General features: G+C 60.7%; 8 protein-coding genes and 1 non-coding gene across 9 annotated transcripts; 5 read left to right on the top strand and 4 right to left on the bottom strand.

The window, feature by feature from the left end:
* Nucleotides 1–505: 505 nt before the first annotated feature.
* Nucleotides 506–1736, top strand: A1Q1_03199 (uncharacterized protein; the record flags this gene model as incomplete). The annotated part of the gene is made up of 4 exons (XM_014323652.1): nt 506–571; nt 617–805; nt 855–891; nt 982–1736. 4 exons carry the CDS (start codon nt 506–508, stop codon nt 1734–1736), a joined length of 1047 nt encoding a protein of 348 aa, XP_014179127.1.
* A 493-nt stretch (nt 1737–2229) lies between these two features.
* On the top strand, nt 2230–2958 carry A1Q1_03198 (DNA mismatch repair protein MSH2; the record flags this gene model as incomplete). The annotated part of the gene is made up of 1 exon (XM_014323651.1): nt 2230–2958. The coding sequence occupies one exon, from the start codon at nt 2230–2232 to the stop codon at nt 2956–2958; it is 729 nt and encodes a 242-aa protein (XP_014179126.1).
* A 30-nt stretch (nt 2959–2988) lies between these two features.
* On the top strand, nt 2989–5007 carry A1Q1_03197 (DNA mismatch repair protein MSH2; the record flags this gene model as incomplete). The annotated part of the gene is made up of 1 exon (XM_014323650.1): nt 2989–5007. The coding sequence occupies one exon, from the start codon at nt 2989–2991 to the stop codon at nt 5005–5007; it is 2019 nt and encodes a 672-aa protein (XP_014179125.1).
* A 1399-nt stretch (nt 5008–6406) lies between these two features.
* On the top strand, nt 6407–7536 carry A1Q1_03196 (88 kDa immunoreactive mannoprotein MP88; the record flags this gene model as incomplete). Its single annotated transcript, XM_014323649.1, has 2 exons — nt 6407–6448; nt 6490–7536. 2 exons carry the CDS (start codon nt 6407–6409, stop codon nt 7534–7536), a joined length of 1089 nt encoding a protein of 362 aa, XP_014179124.1.
* Nucleotides 7537–7972: 436 nt separating this feature from the next.
* A1Q1_t239 lies at nt 7973–8057 on the bottom strand. The gene has a single exon. It is a non-coding gene; the product is annotated as a tRNA-Thr (tRNA).
* A 644-nt stretch (nt 8058–8701) lies between these two features.
* On the top strand, nt 8702–9957 carry A1Q1_03195 (uncharacterized protein; the record flags this gene model as incomplete). The annotated part of the gene is made up of 3 exons (XM_014323648.1): nt 8702–8844; nt 9020–9372; nt 9539–9957. The coding sequence occupies 3 exons, from the start codon at nt 8702–8704 to the stop codon at nt 9955–9957; spliced, it is 915 nt and encodes a 304-aa protein (XP_014179123.1).
* A 183-nt stretch (nt 9958–10140) lies between these two features.
* Nucleotides 10141–13304, bottom strand: A1Q1_03194 (uncharacterized protein; the record flags this gene model as incomplete). The annotated part of the gene is made up of 4 exons (XM_014323647.1): nt 10141–12297; nt 12460–12628; nt 12682–12932; nt 13074–13304. 4 exons carry the CDS (start codon nt 13302–13304, stop codon nt 10141–10143), a joined length of 2808 nt encoding a protein of 935 aa, XP_014179122.1.
* Nucleotides 13305–14522: 1218 nt separating this feature from the next.
* On the bottom strand, nt 14523–16614 carry A1Q1_03193 (d-3-phosphoglycerate dehydrogenase 2; the record flags this gene model as incomplete). Its single annotated transcript, XM_014323646.1, has 3 exons — nt 14523–14527; nt 14582–16041; nt 16556–16614. The coding sequence occupies 3 exons, from the start codon at nt 16612–16614 to the stop codon at nt 14523–14525; spliced, it is 1524 nt and encodes a 507-aa protein (XP_014179121.1).
* A 1100-nt stretch (nt 16615–17714) lies between these two features.
* On the bottom strand, nt 17715–20163 carry A1Q1_03192 (MAP kinase kinase; the record flags this gene model as incomplete). Its single annotated transcript, XM_014323645.1, has 4 exons — nt 17715–17880; nt 17920–18590; nt 18694–19260; nt 19525–20163. 4 exons carry the CDS (start codon nt 20161–20163, stop codon nt 17715–17717), a joined length of 2043 nt encoding a protein of 680 aa, XP_014179120.1.
* Between the last annotated feature and the right edge of the window lie 3905 nt (nt 20164–24068).

Here is a 24068-nt window from a genome sequence, read left to right as displayed (position 1 = left end):
GCTCACCTGGCGTAAGCTCTGCGAGAGTTATCTCAAGGAGTCAGTATTGTCCAGTTCTCTCAATCGCGCTCGCTGCGAACGACGATCGAGCTTTGGTTCACCCGGTACGCCGGTGGCGGAGTTAAGTACTGCTGGGGTTAAGTGCAGCTGGAGGTGGGGCATATTTCCACTGCTAGAGTCGCTGGCATGCTCCGAATGCAACAAGGATGGTCCCATTGCCCCCCAGCTCTCGGATTCGTTCATGAGAGCTGCTCTCTTGTTCTCTATGTGCTGTAGCTGTCAGCTTCCACAGGAGCGAGCATATCAAATCATCCACTGCTAATAGCTTCTGACTAATCACCGGTATTGCAGCGGATTAGATCCATCCGCCACCCAGATTAATCACACGTGCCTAGCCTTCCCACGCTCGAGTGGTGACGCTTGCGTCTCATCAGGCTTGAGACGTTGACAGGACCCCTTCCAGTCACATCAGATCCCCTGCATCCACTTCTTCATCCCAGCCACGATGAAGATTACGTTCAAGACAGTGACCAACAAGCTCTTCTCGATTGACGCCGATGAGTCGGAGACCGTGAGTTAAAGCCGCGACGCCGCGTGCAGGATGCTGACGGTGCAGATCGGCGGCCTCAAGAAGAAGATCCAGGAGGCCCAGTCGTTCCCCGCCGAGCTTCAGAAGCTTATCTACTCTGGTGGGTATCAATGTTCGGCACAGACTAACATTCCAGGAAAGATTCTGAAGGACGATGCGACCGTCGGCGACCTCAAGATCAAGGAGAAGGACTTCCTTGTTGTGATGGTGTCCAAGGTGAGTCATATTGTGTACACGGATAATAGGGCTCGACTGACATTCCCAGCCCAAGGCCACTCCCGCCGCCGCCGAGTCTGCCGCGGGTGCTTCGGCTGAGGGCTCCGCCCCCGCTGAGACCGCTCTTGGGTCTTCTTTCCGTAAGGCTAGTGACTGCGGCTTGTAGCTAACCACAGTTACCGGTGCTGCCCTCCAGAACGCTATCGATGGCATGGTCGAGATGGGTTTCGAGCGCGACCAGGTCGTCAAGGCTCTTCGCGCCAGCTACAACAACCCCGACCGTGCGGTCGAGTACCTCATGAGCGGAAACATTCCGGAGCCTGAGCCGTCAGCCGCTCCCGCTCCTCGTGCGCCCGCCGCTGCTCCCGCTGCCACTACCACCCCTTCCGCCGCCCCCTCCGCCGCCTCGCCGCCCGCTGCCGCCCCGGCCCCTTCGTCGGGTGGAGCCGGTGCCGATAACCTTTTCGCTGCCGCTGAGGCTGCCATGAATCGTGATCGCGGAGGAGGTCTTTCTGCTGCTGGAGCTGGTGCCGGAGCCGGTGCGGGTGGTGAGTCTCTCGGTGAGCTCGCCAACTCGCCCCAGCTTCAGCGCATCCGCCAGGCAGTCCAGGAGAACCCTGCCCTCATCCAGCCGCTCCTCCAGCAGATTGCTGCTTCGAACCCCGGACTCGCCCAGATGCTCAACCAGAATCCCCAGGCCCTGTACGACCTTCTCGGCGTCGGTGACGAGGACGACGGAGGCGAGGACTATGGAGGTGCCCAGGTCATGCACGTCAACCTGACGCAGGAGGAGGCCGCTGCCGTTGAGCGACTTGAGCAGCTTGGCTTTGACCGCCAGGTCGTGCTGCAGGCGTTCCTGGCGTGCGACAAGAACGAGGAGCTGGCCGCCAACTACCTGTTTGAAATCGCTGAGGAGGACGAGCAGATGTAGGAAACATAGGCATAGCGGTGTACAGTACTGGGGCAGGAGATGAGGTCCTCGAAACCTTGGACATGTATGTTTATAATGCGGCGCACTTGCATATGCCAATGTTGCATGGAACGACGGTTAAAGCATGGCGATTGGGAAATGACGCGCATCACAGAAGCGAGACTGCCTGTCCTGTGACCTGTGAGGGCGGCGACTTGCCACCTCCACTTTCGTTTGGTCCCGACGCGTGAACCAGACACGTCCGTAATGTTTACGAGTCCAGTCAACCGTCAGACCGCAATTTCATTATCGTCGTCCGCCATCGCACCGACAGTCGCCCAAGATGGTCAGTTAGGAGGGTCCGAAGTATAACTGATGAACAGCCGATGTACGACAAGGAGTTGACGACGGAGCAGAAGTCGTCGTTCGACATGGGTGAGTGGAGGTCCTCGGCAGTGGCTGACGCGCAGACGGCGACACGCAGGAGAAGTTCGCCGACTTTGTCAAGCGACGCATGCCTCCCCGGTCGGAGGGACTCGTCCGCCTGTTCGATCGCGACGGCTACTACAGTGCGCATGGACCCGACGCTCTCCTTATCGCGGACCAGGTGTTCAAAACCCACAATGTTTTAAAGTACTTGGGCAGTAGCCGCGCTAAGGACGGCGGCCTTCCCTCCGTGTCCGTGAGCATGACGCTGGCGAAGGCTTTCCTCCGGGACTGTCTTACTGCGAGGCAGATGCGTGTCGAGATCTGGGAGCCTGAGACCGGCTCGACGGGCAAGCGTAATCACACGCGTTGGAAGATTGGCAAGACGGCGTCGCCTGGCAATCTGTCCCAAGTTGAGGACCTCCTGTTCGCCCACGAGGACCTGCTCGCGAATGCGGTCAGCATGGCTATCAAGATCCAGCTCAAGGAAGGGCAGCGGATAGTCGGCGCTGCCTTTGTCGACGTTCAGGAGAAGACGATCGGTGTCTCGCAGTACGAGGACGATGATAACTTCAGCAACACGGAGAGTCTCCTGATCCAGCTCGGCATCAAGGAGTGTATCGTGCAGGAGGACGAGAAGCGGAAGAATAACGATCTCACCAAGCTCAGGACTCTCGCGGAGCGGTGCGGCGTTATCGTCACGGAGCAGAAGTCGAAGAGTTTCGAGGCAGGAAGCGTGGAGCAGGATATGGCGCGGTTGCTCGACGAGACGCACCCAGCTACGCTGCGTGAGTTGTATGGCATGTGCATAAACTGACAACCAGCGGAATACGACCTGAAGTGTGCCATGTCTGCGCTCGCTGCTCTCATCTCCTATCTCGAGCTCATGATGGATACGCCCATGCACGGCCAGTTCCATCTCCGCCGCCACGACCTGTCTCAGTTCATGAAGCTGGACGCCTCTGCTGTCAAGGCCCTCAACCTCATGCCTCAACCGGAACTCGGCGGTAACAAGAACATGAGCTTGTACGGCCTGCTGAACCACTGCAAGACCAGTCAGGGCCAGCGTCTGCTCGGTCGATGGCTGAAGCAGCCGCTCGTCAACCGCCACGCAATCCAGCGCCGCCAGGACATGGTCGAGATGTTTGTCAACGACAGCGTCCGCCGCCGCACGCTTCAGGACGAGTACCTGAAACGCATGCCCGACTTCCACCGTATCTGCAAGCGCTTCCACCGCGGCGGAGCTGGACTTGAGGACCTCGTGCGCGTGTATCAGGCTGTCGCTGTTCTGCCGAAGATCATTGACTCACTCGACGACCTTGCCAAGGAGGAGGGTATGCAGGGCCAGGTGCTCGAGGAAGATTTCATTGTCCCGCTGCGTGAGAAGGCGACGCAGCTGGAGCAGTACTCGGCGCTCATCGAGGAGTCGATTGATCTTGAGGAGCTCGAACACAACCACCACTACCACCTGCAGCCGACGCTGGACCCCGAGCTGCAGCAGTTCCGCGACTCGCTTCTCGCCACGCGCGACGGACTGGACGAAGAACACCGCCGCGTCGGACGCAAGCTCGGCCTCGACATTGAGAAGAAGCTGCATCTCGAGAACAATCAGGTCTACAACTACTCGTTCCGTGTCACCAAGGCTGAGGCGAATGCGATTCGGCAAAACCAGTGGTGCATCGAGCTCGCTGTCCAAAAGGCGGGCACGATCTTCACGACGGAGAAGCTCAAGGAGCTCAGCGCTGAGTATCTCCGTCTGCAGGAGGAGTACGAGAAGAAGCAAAAGTATCTCATCAAGGAGGTCGTGGGCGTCGCGTCGTCGTACGCCCCGCTGCTCGAGGAGCTGGACGGCACGATTGCGGCGCTCGATGTCCTCGTCAGCTTTGCGCACGTTAGTGCCAATGCGCCGATCCCCTACGTTAAGCCGACCGTCGCTGAAAAGGGCGGCTCCGATGTGATCGTTCGCGGGGCGCGCCACCCCTGCCTTGAAGTGCAGGACGATATCAATTTCATCGCGAACGACCACGAAATGAGGCGCGGCAACAGCGAGTTCGCCATCCTGACTGGACCAAACATGGGCGGCAAGTCAACGTATATTCGCCAGCTGGGTGTCATTGCTCTCCTTGCACAGCTCGGTTGCTTTGTGCCAGCCGACAGTGCCAAGTTGCCGATCTTCGACTGCGTGCTTGCGCGCGTGGGAGCGGGCGATTCGCAGCTCAAAGGCGTTTCGACCTTCATGGCTGAGATGCTGGAAACCGCGACGATTCTGCGAAGCGCTACGCGAGACTCGCTCATCATCATTGACGAGCTCGGCCGTGGCACGAGCACGTACGACGGCTTCGGTCTCGCGTGGGCGATCTCCGAGCACATCGCCAAGAACATCCGAGCCTTCTGCCTGTTCGCCACGCACTTCCACGAGCTGACCGCGATGGCGAACCAGATGGAATGGGTCAAGAACCTGCAAGTGCGGGCCGAGGTCCAGCCAGCTCCGGCAGGCAAGAGCATCTCGGACCGCCAGATCACGCTCCTCTACCAGGTCATCGAGGGGCACAGTGACCAGAGCTTTGGTATTCACGTCGCCGAGCTGGCGCGTTTCCCGGACGCAGTGGTCAAGCTGGCGAAGCGCAAGGCTGACGAGCTCGAGGACTTTGGCACCGAGGACGACGCGGCCAAGATGCCCAAGCTAGACGAGGGTGAGGTCGAGCAGGGTACGCAGATTGTGAAGGAGTTCCTGGCCGAGTGGAAGGGTCAGTCAGCCGACGGAAGCGAGGACGAGCAGCGTGCTGCCCTCAAGGCGCTCGTTGAGCAGTGGCAGGACCGCTTCGACGGCAACGCCTGGGTTAAGTCTGTCCTGAGCGGCCTATAGACTAGCGTCAACCGCGCACCGATCAAGCGAGTAGCGAGCACCCAGCGGGTGCATCAGTGTACGATACAGTCAGCAGTTTCCATAACAATCGCAATGCATGGCATTTCCACCGATCTTGAGGTGCATGGGGGAAGGTGTGAAAATAGCTCGAGACGGCTGGTGCGAGTCGCTGGCAGCGATCAATGCAGCGGGAAGCAGTTCAGGAGCTCAGAGCGGCTTCGAAAGTCAGGCGCGTGTGTGTTGTTTCCGGTCCTCTGTCGCTTCTTCTGGACCGAGGAGACGCATGGAGCGTGGTTGTGGGCAGTGTCGCTGTGTCGTGAGATGCGGTGGTGCATCTATATGCGTACTATGGCCGCCTGGGTGAGTGGAGTCTAGCCAGAGGAGGCAGGTTTGCCTTCCCTGGCAACGCCGGCAGGAGGGTGGACTACGGCGACGCTAGAAGGGTGCTCCGCAGCACTCTCACCCTCCCCCCTTCAGCAGTGGAGATGATCCGAGGGCCGCGGGCAAGGAAAGTCGAGGCAAGAGGAGTGCCAGTCTGGGGGAATTGACGAGATAGCGTAGGGATGATCCTGCAGCTCAGGGTGCATGGGCTCAAATTACACTGCGGAGTACTCGAAATAGCCCCCCGAAGTGAGATGTCTGGGCCCAGCGCCGCCGGAGTGCCCTATCTGGTGAAGGCTGCCCTGAAACCCCTGTGACCAAGTGTGATCGCGTTAATCGCGTCGACGCGTGCTTTGCCTTCCCACCCAGACTGGCCAGACTGGCTGGGTACCTTGTGACTACGCAGTGCGCACAGTCCGCACAGGCTGGTGAGAAATCCTATTCTCAGTGTTCAGCTGGTATACCTGAGTTACTGCGACTGACGCGGACAGACGCGCCAAGGCGGTGTGCCAGTTCTATATCTGGAGCAAGCGACTGCGACGCATACCGTGCTATTTGTGGCACCCTCTCTGCCTGAAGGACCACTCTCCCAAACGTGCTTTGCCTGCGAAGTATGGATCCTGGACAGGCCAGGCTCGCGCACCCCACTGCAGCAGTCGCTTGCTCACTGCTGCACTGCCAGTTGCCATACCGAGCAAGCCGAGCAGGCTCCGCAATTGCGGTACACCTGTCCAGCCAGCATGGTTGTCTGTCTCTCTCTCTCCACTACTCTTCATCCTCACCTCGTCCTTTAAAGTTGTCAACTCTTCTGCGCCTACGCATACGCTCCTCCCTACCACACTCTCTGTCTTGTTCTTAACGGCGATCGAGCGTTCTCTTCTTTCTTCACCTTTCACTGTGAGTGTCCCTCAGAGTGGCGACTGCACAATCCGGCGAACACTTGAGTTTCTGCTGTTGCCATTCCTCCCAGCATGCAAACACACTCATGCAAGCACAAGCTGACCTTCCAGTAACCAAAATGCTTTCTCTGGCTGTCCTTGGAGCCGTCCTTGCCTCGGTCGTGAGTACCAGCCGCCAAGTCGAGTGACTAACAATGCCCAGGCCCGAGCGCAGGTGACTGCGACCGGCACGATGGGTGTCACCAACCCCACCGCGCCCGTTGTCAACGAGAACATCAACCAGACGTCCATGGCGCGACTCGTATCGATCAACGCGATTGACGACTTCTGTCTCTTCGCTCCCCCCGAGCCGGACTCGGTCATTGGTGAGACGGAGGACCGCGAGGTTGCGTGGTGCGTGCAGCCGCGCAACAACGCCCGTGTCATCCCGGACGGCACCTTCCACGCGGTGCACTTTGTCAAGACCCCGCTCTACTGGCAGGTGCAGGGCTGGGGCGACTTCACCAAGCTCAACATCAAGGCCGGCGACCAGGGCGGTGAGCTGGACCCGCACGGCGCGACCGGCCTCGGCAACCCCGTCGGCGGCAATGTCACGACCAACGCGACGGGCACCGACGTCAACTACGAGGAGTGGATGAACTACATGTCGTTCCAGCAGTTCTGTATCCGCATCTGTATCGCCGAGAACGACAAGGTGACTGCCGCCGAGCAGTGTCAGCACACGCTCGACGAGATGGGCTGCAACTGGGTCATGCCCGGCGACTACACCAACGGCACCTTCACCGAGTGCGAGGCCGACGCCGCGTACCCTCCCGGCCTGTATGTGCTCAAGAACGGCTCGACCTCGACCTTCGCGCAGCGCTACACGGGAACGTACACGGACAAGGCGCACAGCACGACCGGCCTCTTCACCGTCGGCCAGACCGTCACCCCCTCGTCTGCCATGAGCGTCCCCGCCTCGTCCAAGTGCACCACCTACTCCACCATCAGCAACGGCATCCCCACCGCCCTCCTCATGCAGACCGACAAGGTCGTCCCCTACACCTCGGGCCAGACCAGCTTCGAGGGCGTGCCCGAGAACACGGCCGCGGCCGGTGACTCGAAGGACGGCGAGAGCAGCTCGGACAAGGCCGCGCCCAGCGCTGGCTCGAGCGCCGGAAAGGCCAAGTCGGGCGCCTCCCCCGTCGCTGCTGCGCTTGGCATCTCGGCCTTCTCGGTCGTCCTCGGCGGCCTCGCCATTCTTCTTTAAGCAATGCAAACAGTTTAGTATAGCCAACCCTTCATAGACCTTCCGTCGCATAGACTTGCACTACCCCTTCAGCCAGCTGCTCATAGCTTGCTTCATCATGAACAATGCCATTTATGATTCTTACGGGTTGGTACAGGTCAGAAGTCTTTGAGTGGGTTGTGGATGCGTGGAGTTAGGGTCTGCGTGTCTCCACTGCGGGCGGTGCAGTGTGGGAGTGGGAGCGGAAAACGGGTGAGAGTTCACAGCAATCAGAGAACTCGATGCTGTGCATGGCAGTGGGGCGGCAGTTGTAAATGCGAGTCTGGGGTGCGACAACTTGCGTAGACCGATGGATTGTGAGAGGTGTCGGTCACTCGACACACGAGATCGTAGATGCATGTCTCGCACCATATCTCCAGACGACCCGCAAATAAGCGTAACATGCAAAAGAGTTGGCAGCCCAAGCTGGGATTTGAACCCAGGAGTCTTCTGTTCTCGTGCGTGGTACAAGACAGACGCGTTAACCACTGCGCCACTCAGGCTGAGCCAGATTCACTGTTTCACGCTGTCCGGCCGCGCGCCCGCCAGCTTATGTCAGCCTGCGTTGTGGGGCTCCACTAACGAGTTTCCAGAGTGCGTCACTTGCACTGAGGACGCGAGGAACGAGGGTGGAGGTCCAGAACGACCCCATTTCCACAGCTTGACGACGCACCACACGCGCTGCTACACACACTGCGCACCAGTAGCCTGACACGCTACGCATCCCACCCGCTGCAACGACTTAACTGTCATCTTCTTTCATCACCATAGTCCACCTGGACACCACACCACCATCCACCGTCTCGCGGCTCTCGGCCGTCTCCTCCCCCGCGCCCTTGCGCTCTGGCTCGGCATCGCCCCGGCGCGCGCACCCGCTCCGGGTAGGCTGTGTCCAGTATGATCCGAAGGTGTGTTCTTCCTTCTCCTTCTCCCCTCCTTCCTTCCCTTCCTTCCGTAGCTTCTCTAGGTTCGTCGAGACTGAGCTAACAACAGATCGGAGAAGTGGGCCGGAATGTCGCGCGCGTGAAGCAGCTCACGGCAGGATTGGGGCGGGACGAGCTGGACTTGTTGGTCCTGCCCGAGATGGCCGTGACGGGGTACTGCTTCAAGAACGCTGAGGAGATTGCGCCCTGGGATCACGTTCGACATGTCCTCTGAGATCGCTCAGCGACTGGGATGCTATGTCGTTGCGGGGTATCCGGAACGTCTCCCTCAACCTGGGGACTCACTCGCACCAGAGGGCTATGGTCTTCCCTCTGCCTCTACGTCTGCAAGTACCAGTATCGAAGCGTGAGTCCATTCGCTCAAGAGTCGAGCAGAGACGAACGCAAACGCCAAGCCCGTACAGACCCCCCTGTTCTCGGGAGGTTAGACGACACCTCGTTTCATTCTTCTACACTACTCCGAGCGTGATGACTCTACCCCAGCTGTAGCCCCCGGCATTGTAGCTGACACACTCTGCCAGTCCACCGCCTTTCGATCCACCCCCGCTCGATGATGAGGCGATCATCTCGTCGGCTTCTGTGGCACAGCTGGCCATCCCACCGCCATCCGACTCCTCTGACTTGCCTCCATCCTTTGACGAGGCGACGGCTCAGGCCACCACCACCCCGGCCACCGCCCAAGATGGAGCGCATAAGACAAAGGGAATTGGGTACAACTCTGCTCTCCTAGTTGGCCCCTCCGGAGATCTTCTGTGCAACTACCGCAAGAGCTTCCTTTACGACGCCGACAGGCCATGGGCGCGCGAAGGGCCTGGATTTCGATACTTTGACCTTCCCCCGCCGCTGGGCCGTCTCGTCATTGGCGTGTGTATGGGTGAGTCTGGCCTCCACGTCTCATCTTGTCCCCTATAACCCCTCCCCCCTTCTCAGCCCTCCCTCGACTTGTCGGTTTCTGGCCACGACGGGGGTGTACACAGAACAGCTTAGTCGAAGTCGGAAAGCGAGCTGACACCAAGACCTGAACCCGAAGGACTTCCTAGCCCCTTGGAATGCGTACGAGCTGTCCGGCTTCGTGAAGCGCGTCGGCGGGGATACATTCGTCGTGCCGATGAACTGGCTCCAGCCCGAACTCGACGAATCGGACCTGAGCGATGAAGAGAGGGAAGAGCTGGAAAACCTCAAGGGACCAGAACATCCTTGTTTGTCAAACCTCAACTATTGGGCGGCGAGGTGTGCGCCGTTGCATGATCCGAGTCCCGAATACTCTAGACCCCCGGAGGGGAGGGAGGGCAATGAAGGAAGCAAGGAGGTCGTCTTTGTCGCTGCCAACCGCAGCGGAGTGGAGCGCGGCACGACCTTCTCCGGTTCCAGCGCCGTGATGCGATTCGGGCCTGGTGTCGAGCTCGTCGAGGCGTTCAGTCGAGGCAAGGAAGGCGTACTCATTGCGCATGTATTGTAGAAGTTGTACAAAATGCATAACATACTGCCTTCTATCTCTACCTCGCTACTGTGGCTCTCTAGCCATCCCGTCTTGCTCGCCCAAGTTGCTCAGCGGAGAAACACTGCTCCCGCGGACTCACGGGGCTCAGCCTTCAATAACGCGGGCCTCGCTGACACGAGCCTTCGCGACGTCAGGCGTCGCTCACGCAGACGCCTTCCTTTCCCTCTCCTGCGCATCCAGCTTGCTCTGGGCCAATTTCGCCATAAGCCCCTCAAAGACGGGACTCTGCTGCGACCCCGACCCAGCGCTGCGGCTGAGGCTGCCCCGCCCCCCGCTCGCGACACTAGAGCGGATCCGCTGGATCCCCGGTCTAGTTTCCCCACTGGCCGCCGTCGCCGTCGCCTGGGAGGCCAGACTGCCCTCCCGTGGCTTGTCCCCGCTACTCTCCCGCGAGGACGGCACGCCGCCCGACCTATCTGTGATCCCGCCCACACCCTTGGGCAGTTCGCGCTCCAGTTTGCGTTCGCCGCGGTCCCGCACCGGGCTGTGCGAGGGGGAGCACGGCTTGCCGACCTTGAGCGCGCCGAAGCCGCCGCGCACCACCATCGGGCCGCGGGGGGGACGCAGCGGCGTCTCGGACGGGAGGGAGCGGGCCTCCCCACTTCCGAGCTTTGGCTTGGCTTGCGCCGCTTGCACGGGCACAGTCGAGGTGCGCGTTAGGCCTCGCTCGGAGCTGTCGGCCTCAGGCTCTGGTTCTGCGTCGTGGGCTAGCGTGCTGATGCCGCGCGTTGGGGCGGGGGACGACGCGGTCGACACGGGCCGGCTGGCGCTGAGGAGGCCCGGTCGCTCTAGGCGCTGTGGTCTGCGTGTCAGGCTGGGGCCGGAGAGGGAACTCCGCCGACTGCCCGTGTTGCTTGCGCTGGAGGGGCCCGAGTTGCTCCCTGGTGTCGGGGACTGGAAGCTGCCCGCCATCCGCTTTAGCATGTCGTCGACATGCGTGCGTGTGAGGGGGACGCGGTCGCGCTCCACGCTTCGCGCGGGCGAGTCGGCCGCCCCGCTGCTGCCCTGCCCGCTGCCGCTGGATCCAGCGACGTTGCCGCTCCCCTGCCCCACGCTCGCGGGTGGGGTCCAGCTGTCGAGCGCGCGGAGGAAGGCGTGAATGTCGTCGCTGTCGCCCGAGGGCTCGTCTAGCGACCGCCGAGACTCGCGCGTGTACGTTCGTCGCAGCATGGGGCTGTTCGGCGACCGGCCCAGGCTGCCCCGGCGCAAGGGGGAGTCTCGCTCCAGACTGCCGCCGACGAACGGGCTCGAGCTGGCTAGTGCAATGCTGGCGCGCTTGCTGACGCTCGGGCTCGCGGGGAACGGCGTGGGAGGCGACACACCTATCGGCGGCCCGAGGGGTGGGGTGCCCTGGTGCGTTGGCGTCTCGTGTGATGTCGACGGCTGCATCGATGCCATCTGCGCGTGCGAGTGCGATCGGCCCGACTGGCTCAGGAAGGAGCTCGTCCGCGCCATCGGCTGGCTGCCTGCGCTGCTCGGGATGGCGCGCGCGGCGGCACCCGCGCTGCTCGGCAGATTTGGTGTCTGGCCCCGTAACACGGACGCCGTAGGCGACGCGCTGATCGATTGGAACGGCTGCAGCGAGTGCGCACTCAGCCGCCTGTACGCCGGTATCGTTGCTTGCGGGGAAGGCGGTTCGTCTGCGGTTCCAGCTCCAGCTCTGATGGCGAATGGCAGCCCCTCCGCCATCGCGCTCCACTTGCCCGCACCGAGACTGCCGGGTGTCGCTCCCGGCGTGCCAGACACGACAATTGACGTACGCCGTGACGGCGTCTGGTGCCCGGCGCGTGATGCCGAGCGGCTCGTCGTGTTCGACCCTGAGCCAGCGCCTGAGCGCTCGCTCTCGAGGCGGTGTCGCGCCACCGTTGGCGTGAACCACTCCTCATCCATGTCCACGAATCGCTCCGAGAGCACGCTCTCCAAGTCCTCCACTTCAAAGTCCACGTTGGGGCGGTACGTCACGCCGAGCTCATACGTGCTGCCAAACAGCTGCAGGGGCGCAAAGTCGTAGTGCTCCGTCTCGCTGCCGGTCGCACTGCTGAGATTATCCAGCGGCACCTTGATCCCGGCAAGGTCGCGCTCGATCACGTCCCAGGCCTCGCCGAGGGCGTCCGCGGGGTAGCCGTCCGGGGCCCACAGTTTGATGCCGAGTCGAAGGCCGTTGTTCTGCCTTCGGAGCCGTCGGAATAGTCGGTAGGCGGGCAGCAGTCGGATGAAGCTGTATAGTGCTCTGAAGTGTACAATGCCAACACGGTATGCTGTCGGTGGGGCCATGTCAGAAGTCGAGATAGCTGCGTGCTGCCTGCGACGGGGTCAGTGCGTGCTCACATGCGGGGAGATAATGGCGCCTGCAGGGAAGGAAGACAGGGTTCGAGTGGCAAGCCATAGCACACCGTTCAGTAAGATCAGCCACCGCGTACCCGGGAGCCCGAATCGAGTGCGCGATTGTCCGCTGCCTACCTGTAAGCCGTCATGTGACGGCTGACAGTGCGCAGGCGGCGGCTGCGCGACACAAACAGTCGCCTCATCGAGGAAAGCCTCTGAGGTCATGGTCATGGGTTTAGGCTGTGTCGCGTGCAAGTTGATTGATGTCTTGCCTTCTGTCACCCCTTGTAAATTGCGGCCGCGGCTACGTCGAATGGTGTGCGCCGGGCTCCGGCCCGATCAGAACCCACAACTCACGAGCACTTGAACGTCCATTGTTCGAGGACGATACCCTTGCGCTTGCCAACGTCGATCGGGACGCGCACACTGGCGCCGCTTCCATCGCCGGCTGGTCGTGGGTTCCAGATGATACCTTGGCCGGCGGGGATATCGGTTGTGTCGAGGATGAACGCGATCATGAGCGGCGGAACTTCGGTGTAGCTTGAGATTTGGCGGTAGATCGTAAGGTCGGCTTTGTGCACGTCCGTGTCGGGGACAGTGAGGTTGAACTGGTGTTAGCTAAGAGCTAGAGTCGGAAGCTGAGGAGGAGTGACCGCAGTCGAGTCAGAAGCAGCACTCTGAGTGATCCGAGACGCGCTTGGACGCTCCTAGGACGCTCACTGCTGACGCGAGCGACACATAGTACTCACCCACCGGTCCTTCTTCCTCTCCCCCTTGCCAAAGTGCGTCACCCGCCCATCAACAAGCACAGACACGGTCTTGATGTAGAACCGGTATGTAATCTGGTCCGCTCTGCTGGGAGTGTTGCTGCTGCTGCTGCCGTACGCGGCGCTGCCGCCTCCGCCTAGTCCGCCGAGCGGCCCTGGCCCGGAGGACATGACGCTGGACGACGCCGAGTCTGGTGCTGGTGGTCGCGACATGGCTTAGTGCATTGTGGAGGCGCGGGAGTCGAGGGAAGGGGGAAGGGTGACTGGAGTCGAGTCTAGAGTGTTGTTGCAGACGTGCGGACGCGTGGAGTGGAGGTGTTGTGAATGCTGTCGTCACCGCTTGCAGGGATGTTGTCTCGATTCGCGGTGGGTGTCGGGGCAGGGTCGTCGTTGATGCAAGGGAGGGAGGTTGATGGACAGGAAGCGGGATGTCAAGAATGCGAATGAATGGGCAAGAGGGCCTTATCGGGTTGTTGGCGTTGTGGTGGCGTGGTGTAAGCTCTAGCTAAGGTCTATGATATGCTGGCGGAGTCAGAGTCGGGGTGGTCTAGCGGGTAATCGTTCGTGGTCGAGTCAGTTACAAAGTGTCCAGATGCGGAAGGCTGAGGCGGCTGAGCTGGGCTGTGTGGGCGGTGGGCGTGTGGGGGTTGGGGTCGATGCGTTTGTGTATGTGTGTGAATGTGTTGAATGTTGATGGTTGATGAGGAGATGTGAGACGGTCCGGAGCGTGGTTGAGCCAGGCGGTGCCGAGGTGACTGGGGAAGGATGCCTGGGAGGTTGAGAGCACTAGATAGTGTGACGGGGAGCCCCACGTCCATGACCCTGTCCTTCCACACCAGCACCCACACTCGGCAGCACTTACACCTTGGGGCACACTCTTATCGAGATAGGCATGCATCGAGTCCGACCCAGGTACGTGCCTACACCATCCATGCACAGTGTAAACACCCTCGTTTCTCTGCATTCTCCACTACGAGAACGGGGGGCAAAAGCACGGCCCAGGCGTGAATGGCACCACCCTCAATCACCTATAACGCGTTATCACTCCATCCCCTCCCCGCATCACTCACTCGCCGCGCACGCCGATGACCGCATCGGATGACTCCGACCCCTTTCATCCCGCACTTCCGGTACGTCCACACTAACTCATCTATGGGCGTTCTGTTGGAGCGAGGCGTAACGCTAGACCTTCCTGTGAAAGCTACACATCTCCCCGCCGTTCCAGAGGCAACGTCCCTGAACCCCACACTTCACCCTCGTTATCCTTATCAGATCTGTGACGGCTTTGGGATTGATACTCGATGCATTTCTATTCATGATGGTTGGGAAGAAGAAAAGTGGAAGAACACTGGTTGAGGGTCTACAGATGCTACACAGCCCGGTTGACGGGTCATTTTAATTTGATGGAGTTCCAAGATGCGAAACATGCGTTTAGTCTGTGGTGTTTGTCAGCTAAGATGGCCGCAAGCGTAGCTGGGAAAGACACTCACACAGCAGCCTCGTGAGGATGTTGGCGCGAGTGCCCTTGATGGCCTCGTAAATGTCCTTGACCTCCTCGTACTGAACGCCCGAGATGTCAGCCATGAGGTACGCAATGTCGCCCTTGGAGTCGGAGAACTGCTTCTCAATGTTGTGGCCACCGAGAATGGCGTTGATCGCGCGCAGGACACCGGGCTCGTTCCTGTGCACGTGGCAGACACGGATGTGCGCCTCGTCGTCGGCCGTGATGGCACGGAGGTCGACCTCGGGGAAGTTGACCGAGCCGATCGACGTGCCGTAGTTGAGGTAGCGGGTGAGCGCGGTCGCGACCTCGTTTCCGATGGCGCGCTGCGCCTCCTCGGTCGAACCACCGACGTGCGGCGTCATGATGAGGTTCGGCAGCTTGCGGAGACGCGGGATAAAGTCGCCCAGCGTCTCGTTGAAGCCGGGGCCGTTGCTTCCGGGCTCCTTGGGGAAGACGTCGACGGCGGCACCGGCGAGCTTGCCGCTCTCGAGAGCGTCGGCGAGCGCACCAAGGTCGACAACCTTGCCACGCGCGTTGTTGATAAAGTACGCGCCATCCTTCATCTGCGCAAACTGCTCAGGTCCCATCATACCGATCGTGTCCGGGATCTCGGGGACGTGGAGGGTGACAAAGTCAGAGTTGGCAAGCATCTCGTCGAGCGTAGCAACCTGGTTGGCAGTGCCGAGGGGCATGATGGGCATGACGTCGTAGTAGATGACGTTCATACCGAACGACTCGGCGAGGACGGACAGCTGCGAGCCAATGTGGCCGTAACCGACGATACCGAGGGTCTTGCCACGGATCTCCCAGCAGCCCTTCGAGACCTTGTTCCAGATACCGGCGCGCATCTCCGAGGTGCGGTCGACGAGCTGGCGCGAAAGCGAGATGATCTCGCCAATGACGAGCTCGGCGACAGAGCGCGAGTTGGAGAACGGCGAGTTGAACACGGCAATACCGTGGCGCGCAGCGTGCTGCAGGTCAACCTGGTTCGTTCCGATACAGAAGCAGCCGATGACGAGGAGCTGGGGGCAGGCGTCGATGACCTTGGGCGTGATCTTGGTCTTGGAGCGGATACCGATGGCGTGGTAGGCGGGGAGCTTGGCGATCAGCTCATCCTCGGAGAAGGCCTTGGTGAAGTGGTCGACCTCGTAACCCTGCGCCTTGAGGAAGTTGGCAGCGTCAATGTTGATGTTCTCGAGCAGCAGGATGCGGACCTTGCCCTGGCGAGTGGGAGTGGCGGTTCCCTCGTCGCCCTCGGGAATCGGGTACGTCGGGGGAAGGAAGGCGGTGAGCTGACGGGCGTTGGCAGCGGCAGCCTGCTGGAACGAGCGGCCAAGAGCAGTGCCGCCAGGCGAGGTAGCCAGACGGGGCGAGGTCGAGAACTGGGCAGAGGGCGACTGACCAGCCATGGACGCGATGCCCGAGGGGTTCGTGGGGATGGGAATGCTGATAGTCATTAGCTAATCGTTCTCTTCGCGCAGGCTGCGTGTCTGTGGAAGCTTTGGAAGACGCCCCAGGTGACATCTTTATATGCCCGTGGACGTGCGAGGTTTGTCGCTGCCGTGGGGCTCACAGCCTTCCGTGCACGGGCGTCTCTCACGAGCACGCCGAGAACAATAGGCAGCCGTAGTGATGGTCTGCGGAGTCCCCCAACGTGGTGCAAAGCGGAGCCCGCGCCGCGCACGGTGAAGGCATCTTTAGTGAAGCAGTGCCAAGAGTCCGACTGATGAAGGCAACCGTACCACCTGACAGAGCTGTCCGCTCGGGCCGAGCTTCTGCAAGGTCACGAGATCAAGCGCTCTGACGCGGGAAGCGCTAGGTGACAGCGCACCGCACGGCGATTACAGAGGTCGATCGGCAGGTGCAGTGACGCAGCGACCGGTTGCCGCGGAGTTCCCGCTCAGCCCCTTGAGCTAGCTGCTGGACGGTCCGACCACGCGGGCAGTCACGGGGTACTCACGTCTTGGGAGGCTCGGAGGCAGAGACGCTGCTCCTGCGGATCTTCTGGGGGCCAGACATGGTGGTCGAGGCGAGGTGGGGGGGGGGTCGAGTTGGAGAGAGAGGGTGAAGATGAGTTGGAGAAAAGTGTGGCGTGGTCACGTCAATTTCCTAATTTCCTCCTGCGCTCAGTCAGTCGACTCGGAATGATTTCGTGATTGAACCCGACCACGTGGGATGCCGCACTGTAAGTCGCCGGCCCTGACTCTTCAGTGCGAGCGGCAATGTTGCTCCGCACATTTGCCCGCAGGGCTCACCCATCCCCGCACCCCTCGCACACTCTGCGGTCCTCTGCGGATGCATGCCTCCACCCATGCAATGGCCCACGCTCGCAGTCAACCCACAAAATACGTCTGCAAGCTGCGGCTGCTGTCATGTCCCACACGCACATGGGCACTCAATTCCCACTTACGCACATGCTCGACTGAATACACTTCCCATCCGCTCCACACTGACATTGCTACCTTGCCACGTTGTCATAATCAGATGCAGATGTTCCTATGGGAGGCACATGAGAGAGGGAGAGGCGGGTATGGGGTGGAGAGAGGGGAACGCGAGACTACCAGAACCCAACCGTGACCAAGTAATAGAGCAAAGAGGAGGAATAAACTAATGAGAGAGAGAAAGAGAGAAGAGGAAAACCCTGGAGAACATCTAACTACCGATACCACACAAACCAATCCCTCAGGATTACAACATGTACAGCGCCCTCTGGCAAATCTTTTGTCTTGCGTATATGTGTGCTTGCTTGTTCGTAAAGGAGCCCGAGCCCGAATGATGATATTGTATGCTTGCTATTCCAACATGATCCGCGTTCACTTTGCAGTCGAGAAAGAGAATACCCACACACATCGTGGGATGAGGGTAAGGGCAGAGAGGGAGGCGCGAAGCGGAGGAAGACGATGAGAGGAGGCACGAGTGGCCAATGCCAAGCGGAGGGGAACAATGACGATCCGTCCGTGAAACGGTGAGAAGTCCTCGAGCGCCGTCTGAGACAACGCCAAAGAGGTGGCTGCGACTCAGATTCACCGCGGGCACTGCGAAAGTGTCCGCGTCATGTCGTAGCCCCGTTCCGTATCTCCTCCGTTGCAGCATTCCCATGCCCGGAAAGGATGACCGGCTTACGCCTCGATCTCCTCCAGCGGAATAACGCCACGTTTGGCCTGTCGTTCCAGAGCCCCAGCCACCCAACCAGCCATGTCGACGTCCGCGTCCTTGTCCTTAAGCAGCCAGGGGTGCTCGAGCATCTGCGCGTACGTTGGCCGGCCGTTCGGGTCCTTCACCAAACTGCAATGTCAGTTTTCCTCCGAACAAAAAACAACTCACCACTTCGCGATGAAGTCCTGCGCCTCCTCACTGTAACCCTTGGGCAGTGTCGGGGTCGGACCGTCGACAATAGCCCTCAGCTGCAGCAGCACGTTTGAGTACGACTCGGGCGGGTACGGGTAGTATCCGCGCGCAAGCTCGATGATAGTCAATCCGACAGACCAGACGTCAGACGAGACCGTGTATGTCGACTGCTGGTTCTGGCTCTCGCCACGGATACGTTCCGGGGCCATGTAGCTCTGGCATCCAATGTTTGTCTTCGCGAGCGAGCGCTCGAGCTGTCCAGAGACACCAAAGTCGCAGAGCTTGACCTCTCCCTTGCTGTTCATCAGGACGTTGGTCGGCTTCACGTCACGGTGCATAACGCTGAGCTCATCCTTGAGGAACCGCAGTCCGCGGACAACGGATGCCGTGATTCGGCGGAGGACATCCTCGGGTACGGCGTGCTCTGGCGGCTCGTCCATCTCCTTCTGGTCCTTGGGGAACCGGCCCATGCCCGTGAGCTTGTCAAGAGACCCGGCGTCCATGAACTCCATACAGTAGTAGACGCATGACTCGATAGTGAAGGCTCCGTAGAACTCGACGATTTCCGGGGCCTTGGCACGGTGCAGGATGTCGAGCTCAACAATGATACTGTTCAGACGAGCCTCATCGAGTTCAAGACGGATTTCCTGATTTGACGTCAGCCTCGCGCAGAAACTAGGGTGCTTGGCATCGTCCAATGTGAGACATGTCGCACATCATCAGAGCACCAAAGGACGTGTTGATACTCACCTTCATCGCCATTGGCACAGTGGTCGGGCGGTGGAAGACCTTCTGCACGCTGCCATAGTTGCCCTTGCCCAGCTCGCCGAGCACCTCCATCTCGTCCATGTTGATCTTGAAGGACTGGCCGTCTCCAAAGTCGACGCCGCCAGAGTGAAGGACAGCCTTGGAGAACTTGAGCGTTCCGTTGGGTTGCATGATACGGCTGAAGTCATCGAAACGGTTGTCCTGAGTAGAGGCACCCATCTGAGCGAGGCTGAGGCCACCCGGGGGTCCGCGACGTCCCGCGATTCCGACACCTGCACGAGCAGCGGCGAGACCACCAGCTCCAGCAGCAGGGCGGCCGGCGGCGCCGCCGAGCGTCATTGGCGGACGGTTGGCGGCCCGACGAGCAGCGAGACCGAGAGGGCCAGTGTTGGGCCCAGCAGGGCGCGAGCCACCGGCAGCATCGCCGCCAGCACCTCCAGCACCGCCCTGCCTAGCCTGCTGAAGAAGAAGAGCACTCATCGACGTCGCAGCGGGTGCAGGATTCATGCCTCCCAAAGCGGTATGGGCCGCGGGCGTACCTGCGCGATGCTGTAAAGGTCAGTATTGGGTAATCAAACTGGACAGATCGAAAAGGGGAGGCAGTCGACTGCGGCGAGCATGCGGATCCCAAGGGTTGTGTGTATGTTCCGCATGCCGGGCACTGGGGGAAACGCATGGCGCAGGCCAGTGCACGATGCAATGCAACTGCGGCCAAGAGCCTGACTGTGATCCACCCAAGTGCGGGACACAGTAGGCCCGGAACGGCGATCGTCGGTCGCGAAGACCGAGGTGGTATCATGGAAGCAAACTTACTCGTCCTGAGACGGCGTCCATCTTGGCCTGCAGACTCGGGGGCAGCTTTGAGGGAAGCGGCTGGTTGCCGACGGCACGCATGCCCATGGGGCCGCCCATCGGACGAACCATGCGCTGCGCGCCAACGGCAGCGCCGGGCGGCGGGGGACGGACATCGCCTGCAACAGGCATTGCTGGTGAACCACGCGTTCCGGCGCGCATAGCCTCGAGTTGAGCCCGCGCCGCAGGGGACGTAAAGCCTGCGACTGGGCCGCGGGGCGATGTCGGGGAAGGTGATGCTTGCGCCTGCGGGCTGACGGACAGGGAAGGATGTGTTGAGGCCGAGTTTGGCGACGTCGAGTTGGGGACGAGGTTGTTGGCCGCTTGGCCGGGCACCGTGGCCGAGGAAGGAACGGCGACTGTCGGTTTCGGCGGGATGGCGGATATCGGCGCTGGGGTGGCGACGGCGGGACTCGGGTGCGGGGATGGCGAAGTTTTAGTCGGGGAGGGGGGAGGAGAGGGGTTGCTGGGACTGGTGAGGGCAGGACAGGCGTTGTGCGTCTGCTTCGATTCTGACTGTTGCGTCTGGTTCTCGTCGTCCGAGTGCGGTTCGTCGTCAAGCCGCAGCTTGTCGAGGTTGACTGGAGGCGTGGCTGCCATGGTGGAGAGGGGCGTCAATGCAGCGACAAGGAGGCTGGCGACTGATGCGGACTGTGTGTTTGCGAAGCTGAAGGACGGGTGGTGAAGGTGTTGCCAGTTCGAGTTTTGAGGGTGGGGGAGGAAGAGATGAGGTGTGCAAGGGAGCGGACGCCTCTGAGCGGGCTGAGCGATGGGCGGGGTTTGGGGAGCGAGAGCGATGGATGGGGAGAAGTGAAGGGTGAAGGACGATGGGTGATGGGTGATGATGATCAGAGAGTGTGTGAGTTGAGAGGGAGGATCGAGTTGAGCGTGCGTGCGTGCGGATGGCAAGGGGCGGTGGACGTGGTGGCCGGTGGAAGCGGCACCAGGCGGTGGACGGTGGATGTCCGATGGATGGGACCTGTCGGCGGTGAGAATGATCGACGACTAGTCCAAGCCTCAGCCCATCCTTCATCGATTCATCCCCGCCCGGGCCAAGGCGTCCCATTCTTGTCGCATCTGCGTCTGCCCTGCGCCTCTGCGCCTCACTCTGCTCCTCTCTTCTTGCCTTTGCATCGCAGAATCCTCCCAGACTTGACTCTCCACGAAAGCTCGAGCACGGCATGGCACACGGCTGCACGGCTGAGCAAGCTCAAGCGCAGGCTCAGGACCGTCGGTCAGTCAGCATTCAGGACCAGGAGGCCTGTCGCAGTCTTGTTGCATCGGCCAGCCTCGGCAGGCTACTGCAGTCCCTGTTCCCACTTCTCGCCCTCGAGACACCACACTCGAGCATGCAAGCACTAGCAAAGCATGTACGTCGCAAAATCCCGAACGCCGCATCAGCGTGCAGAAGAGCGCACGTTTCGATTGGCCGTGCCAAAAACCTGCGCGCAATCCGCGAGATGCGCAGAGTGCGCAGAGGCACATGCTCCCAAACCATGAAAGCCAAGATGGGAACGCTCCAGGCTCTCTTTTCCTCTCCAGACACTCAGGTAGTGCAGAAAGTCAGCCTCTTGAAACGCTGGCCCATGCCGAGAAACTGGAGCTCCTGGTGGGACCACACCGTATTCCAGTGACCCCCCTAGGCCATTCCCCTGCCCGGCCTGGATGTCATGGACACCGCGTATACGAGAGTATGCGACGTGAGGACGAGGAAACCAGGAAACCAGGAGACCAGGAGCCAGGATCCAGGGCAGGCGGTGGGAGGAACCGAAAACTGAGTGAGGAGCTCTTTCTACCTGGGCGCTTCTGGGTGAGTGCAATTCTGCAGCACCCAGGGACGTAGGGTCCCAGGGCCATTGGGCCTGGCACGAGCTTGTTCCTTCCCAGGTCGCCGGCGACCCAACCCTCCCTCTCCATGCCAGCTCGCGCGCTCGCTAAACGGTAAACGCTACATTGGCCGGAGGGCAGCACGGCACGACGGCGTCGTGCGCCGAGCGCCGTGCCGGTTTGTCGTCGTGCGCCGCCGTCTAGTCCGACGGACTTATCCCTCCCCCGATGTCTCTCGTAATGCATGTCGCTCCGCTCCTGCCTGTGCATCGAGCAACTGAGACGCCGTCCCCTGGCCTGTCCTGTAGCTCCTGGACCGGGATCTGGCCACTTGGAGGGTCAGGAGGGTTAGGAGACGACAATCCGGCAATTTTTTCTGGCCACTCGCTGCCCGCGCTGTTGTCTGCCCGCGCCGACGCCTGCCCGCGTTGCACTCGCAGCTCGCCGCGCCGCGCCGCGCCGGCCGGCATGAGTCAGATGCGGCAACAGTGCGCGGGGTCTCCTCAATTTCATTGTCGTCGCTCGGAATCCTTCATTATCGTCCCTCCGCTCTGTGCTCGATATAGCCCTGCTCTAGCTCAGCTGGATCGGGACGCCCGAGGGTGCCTCGCTGAATTCCGGACAAGCTCTTATCTCTGCCTCGCTCAGCGAAAATATTGCGTGGGTGAGGCTGACCGAGACATGGCACGAGCGGGTTCATCCCCGGTGCGTGAAAGCGACCTGTATCCAGGCCAGCAGGGCCCGCTGATGGCCATCTGCATTGGGGATTGGGGCAGAAGTAAACAACGTTCGAGAAATACTTCGCCGAGCAATAGCGGGAGACGAGTCGTTCGCAACAAGTGCGCGGCCGCCCATGCCCGCCAGTGTAGTTGCTCGGTCACGCCGGCCCTTCGGTCCTCCATGAGTCGCCGATCCGCTGGCCCAGAACAGGCGATGGCCAGGCCTGAACCTGCGCATGCACATGTCGCTGGCCCCGCTCCTCAAGGAGCTGTAGTGTGGGGATCACTGACCGAAGTCCCAAAACACAGTTATCAATGAGGCTAGCATTCGAGAGTGAGGCTCGCGCTGCCTCGTTAAACGAGGCATGTTGAAATGCCTACCCGGTCAACAGGCCGGATGGTGGCTCTCGACTCTCTCCGTTACCGGACAGCAGCCAACAAGCGAACATGCGGAGCGGAAAGCGGACCGCGGCATGCATCAATGCCATGTTAGGCGCACCCACTCTCTTCATTCTCTCCCCCAAACAAAATAACAATGAACATCAATCACTCAAGCCACTGGATGTTGCGAAGAAGCAAGCGCGAGACTGCATTTCATGAAGGATTCGTAGCCTTCCAGATCCGGCACGGCGGCGGCGGCTGGGACGGGCTGGGACGGGCTGACTCCAGCGGAGGCGAAGGCACAGGCACGGACAGCTCGGAGGCCACCTCGAGCTTGACTAAAGAGCAAAGCGAACGCGGCGCGCGCGACGGCGCGTGCCTGGGCATTATGCCTCAGCCGCCAGGTACGGCTCATACGAAGACTGAGCGGAGGATACGAGGGTCCGCAGCCTTGGAACGCAGTATGCTCTCACGTTTGCGCGGATGCTCTCAGAGATAGCGTGAGTGGTTTGTGCGGAACTCGCGGTGCGTGCGGAGTGGAAGCCGCATGCAGACGCATCTCTGGATATCCGCCACTCGTTCTCATCACACGACACACGACCGAGGGACGAGGAGGCACAGCACAGAGGCACTGTGTGATCGAACTCGTTAACTTGCGCGAACGGGAGTGACTCAAGTGAAGAGTGGAGGGCATGGAGGGGCGCAGATGGGGCGCATGAGGGGCGCGAGGGGGCGCGACGAGGAGGCGTCCATGGCGTCCGAGGCGTCTGAGGGCGCAAAGGGCCAAGCGAGGAACGAGGAAGCGACCGGCCGCCAGCGGCAATGCACGGTTGACACATTCGGGACCGCTGACAATGCATGCATGCACCCATGAAGAACGGTGGGCGGGTGGGTGAGCTTGACATCTAGCTCGGTGTCGTTAATATGTGAAGAGGCGGAAGGTTACTTAAGTGTGCTCGATTAGGTGGAAGGTCGTCTGCCAGGTCCTCAGCAGGCCCCGTTCCCTCGTTCCTCCTTCTTCCAATTGCAGCACTATTAGCGCAGGGCACGCAGAAAAGGTGACTCACTTGGCATGCACTCACGAGCATGCCGCGTGTCGATCCGCTGTGGTTGACTGGACTGCACGCCATGCACGGGCGCACGGGGGCGAGCGGCACTCGGACCTCCACTCGGACCTCCACCACGGCTGTCCACTTGCACTCCCTGATCTACACAACACACTGCGGTGGTGTCTCACCATCCTCACTGTGCACAGTGCACTACGGCACACACGCTACACAGATCCGTGCGTGCTCTCGCCCCTCTACCCCGGCTGCACGGCTACTGAGCACGCGGCGGGGCGCACTGACAAACTCATGACGGTGCACGTTGAGTCGACTAACGATTACTCACGGGCGTTACTATATTCCGCTACAGACTTTTCCCTAATACTGCAACGCCGAGTAATTCCAGGCACGGTCAGGCACAGCCTGACGTGTACATGAGGTGGACTGTGATACGCCATGTTCCCTTACGTCAGGGTCATTTGCTTCCGCGACGCCACCACGACTCGTTGCAACGAGTTGCAACTCATGTCCT

Source organism: Trichosporon asahii (genome assembly GCF_000293215.1).
Source record: "Trichosporon asahii var. asahii CBS 2479 unplaced genomic scaffold scaffold00053, whole genome shotgun sequence".
NCBI classification, from domain to species: Eukaryota; Fungi; Basidiomycota; class Tremellomycetes; order Trichosporonales; family Trichosporonaceae; genus Trichosporon; species Trichosporon asahii.
The sequence above is the reverse complement of the archived record's forward strand: the minus strand, read 5'-3'. Positions and strand labels throughout refer to the sequence as shown.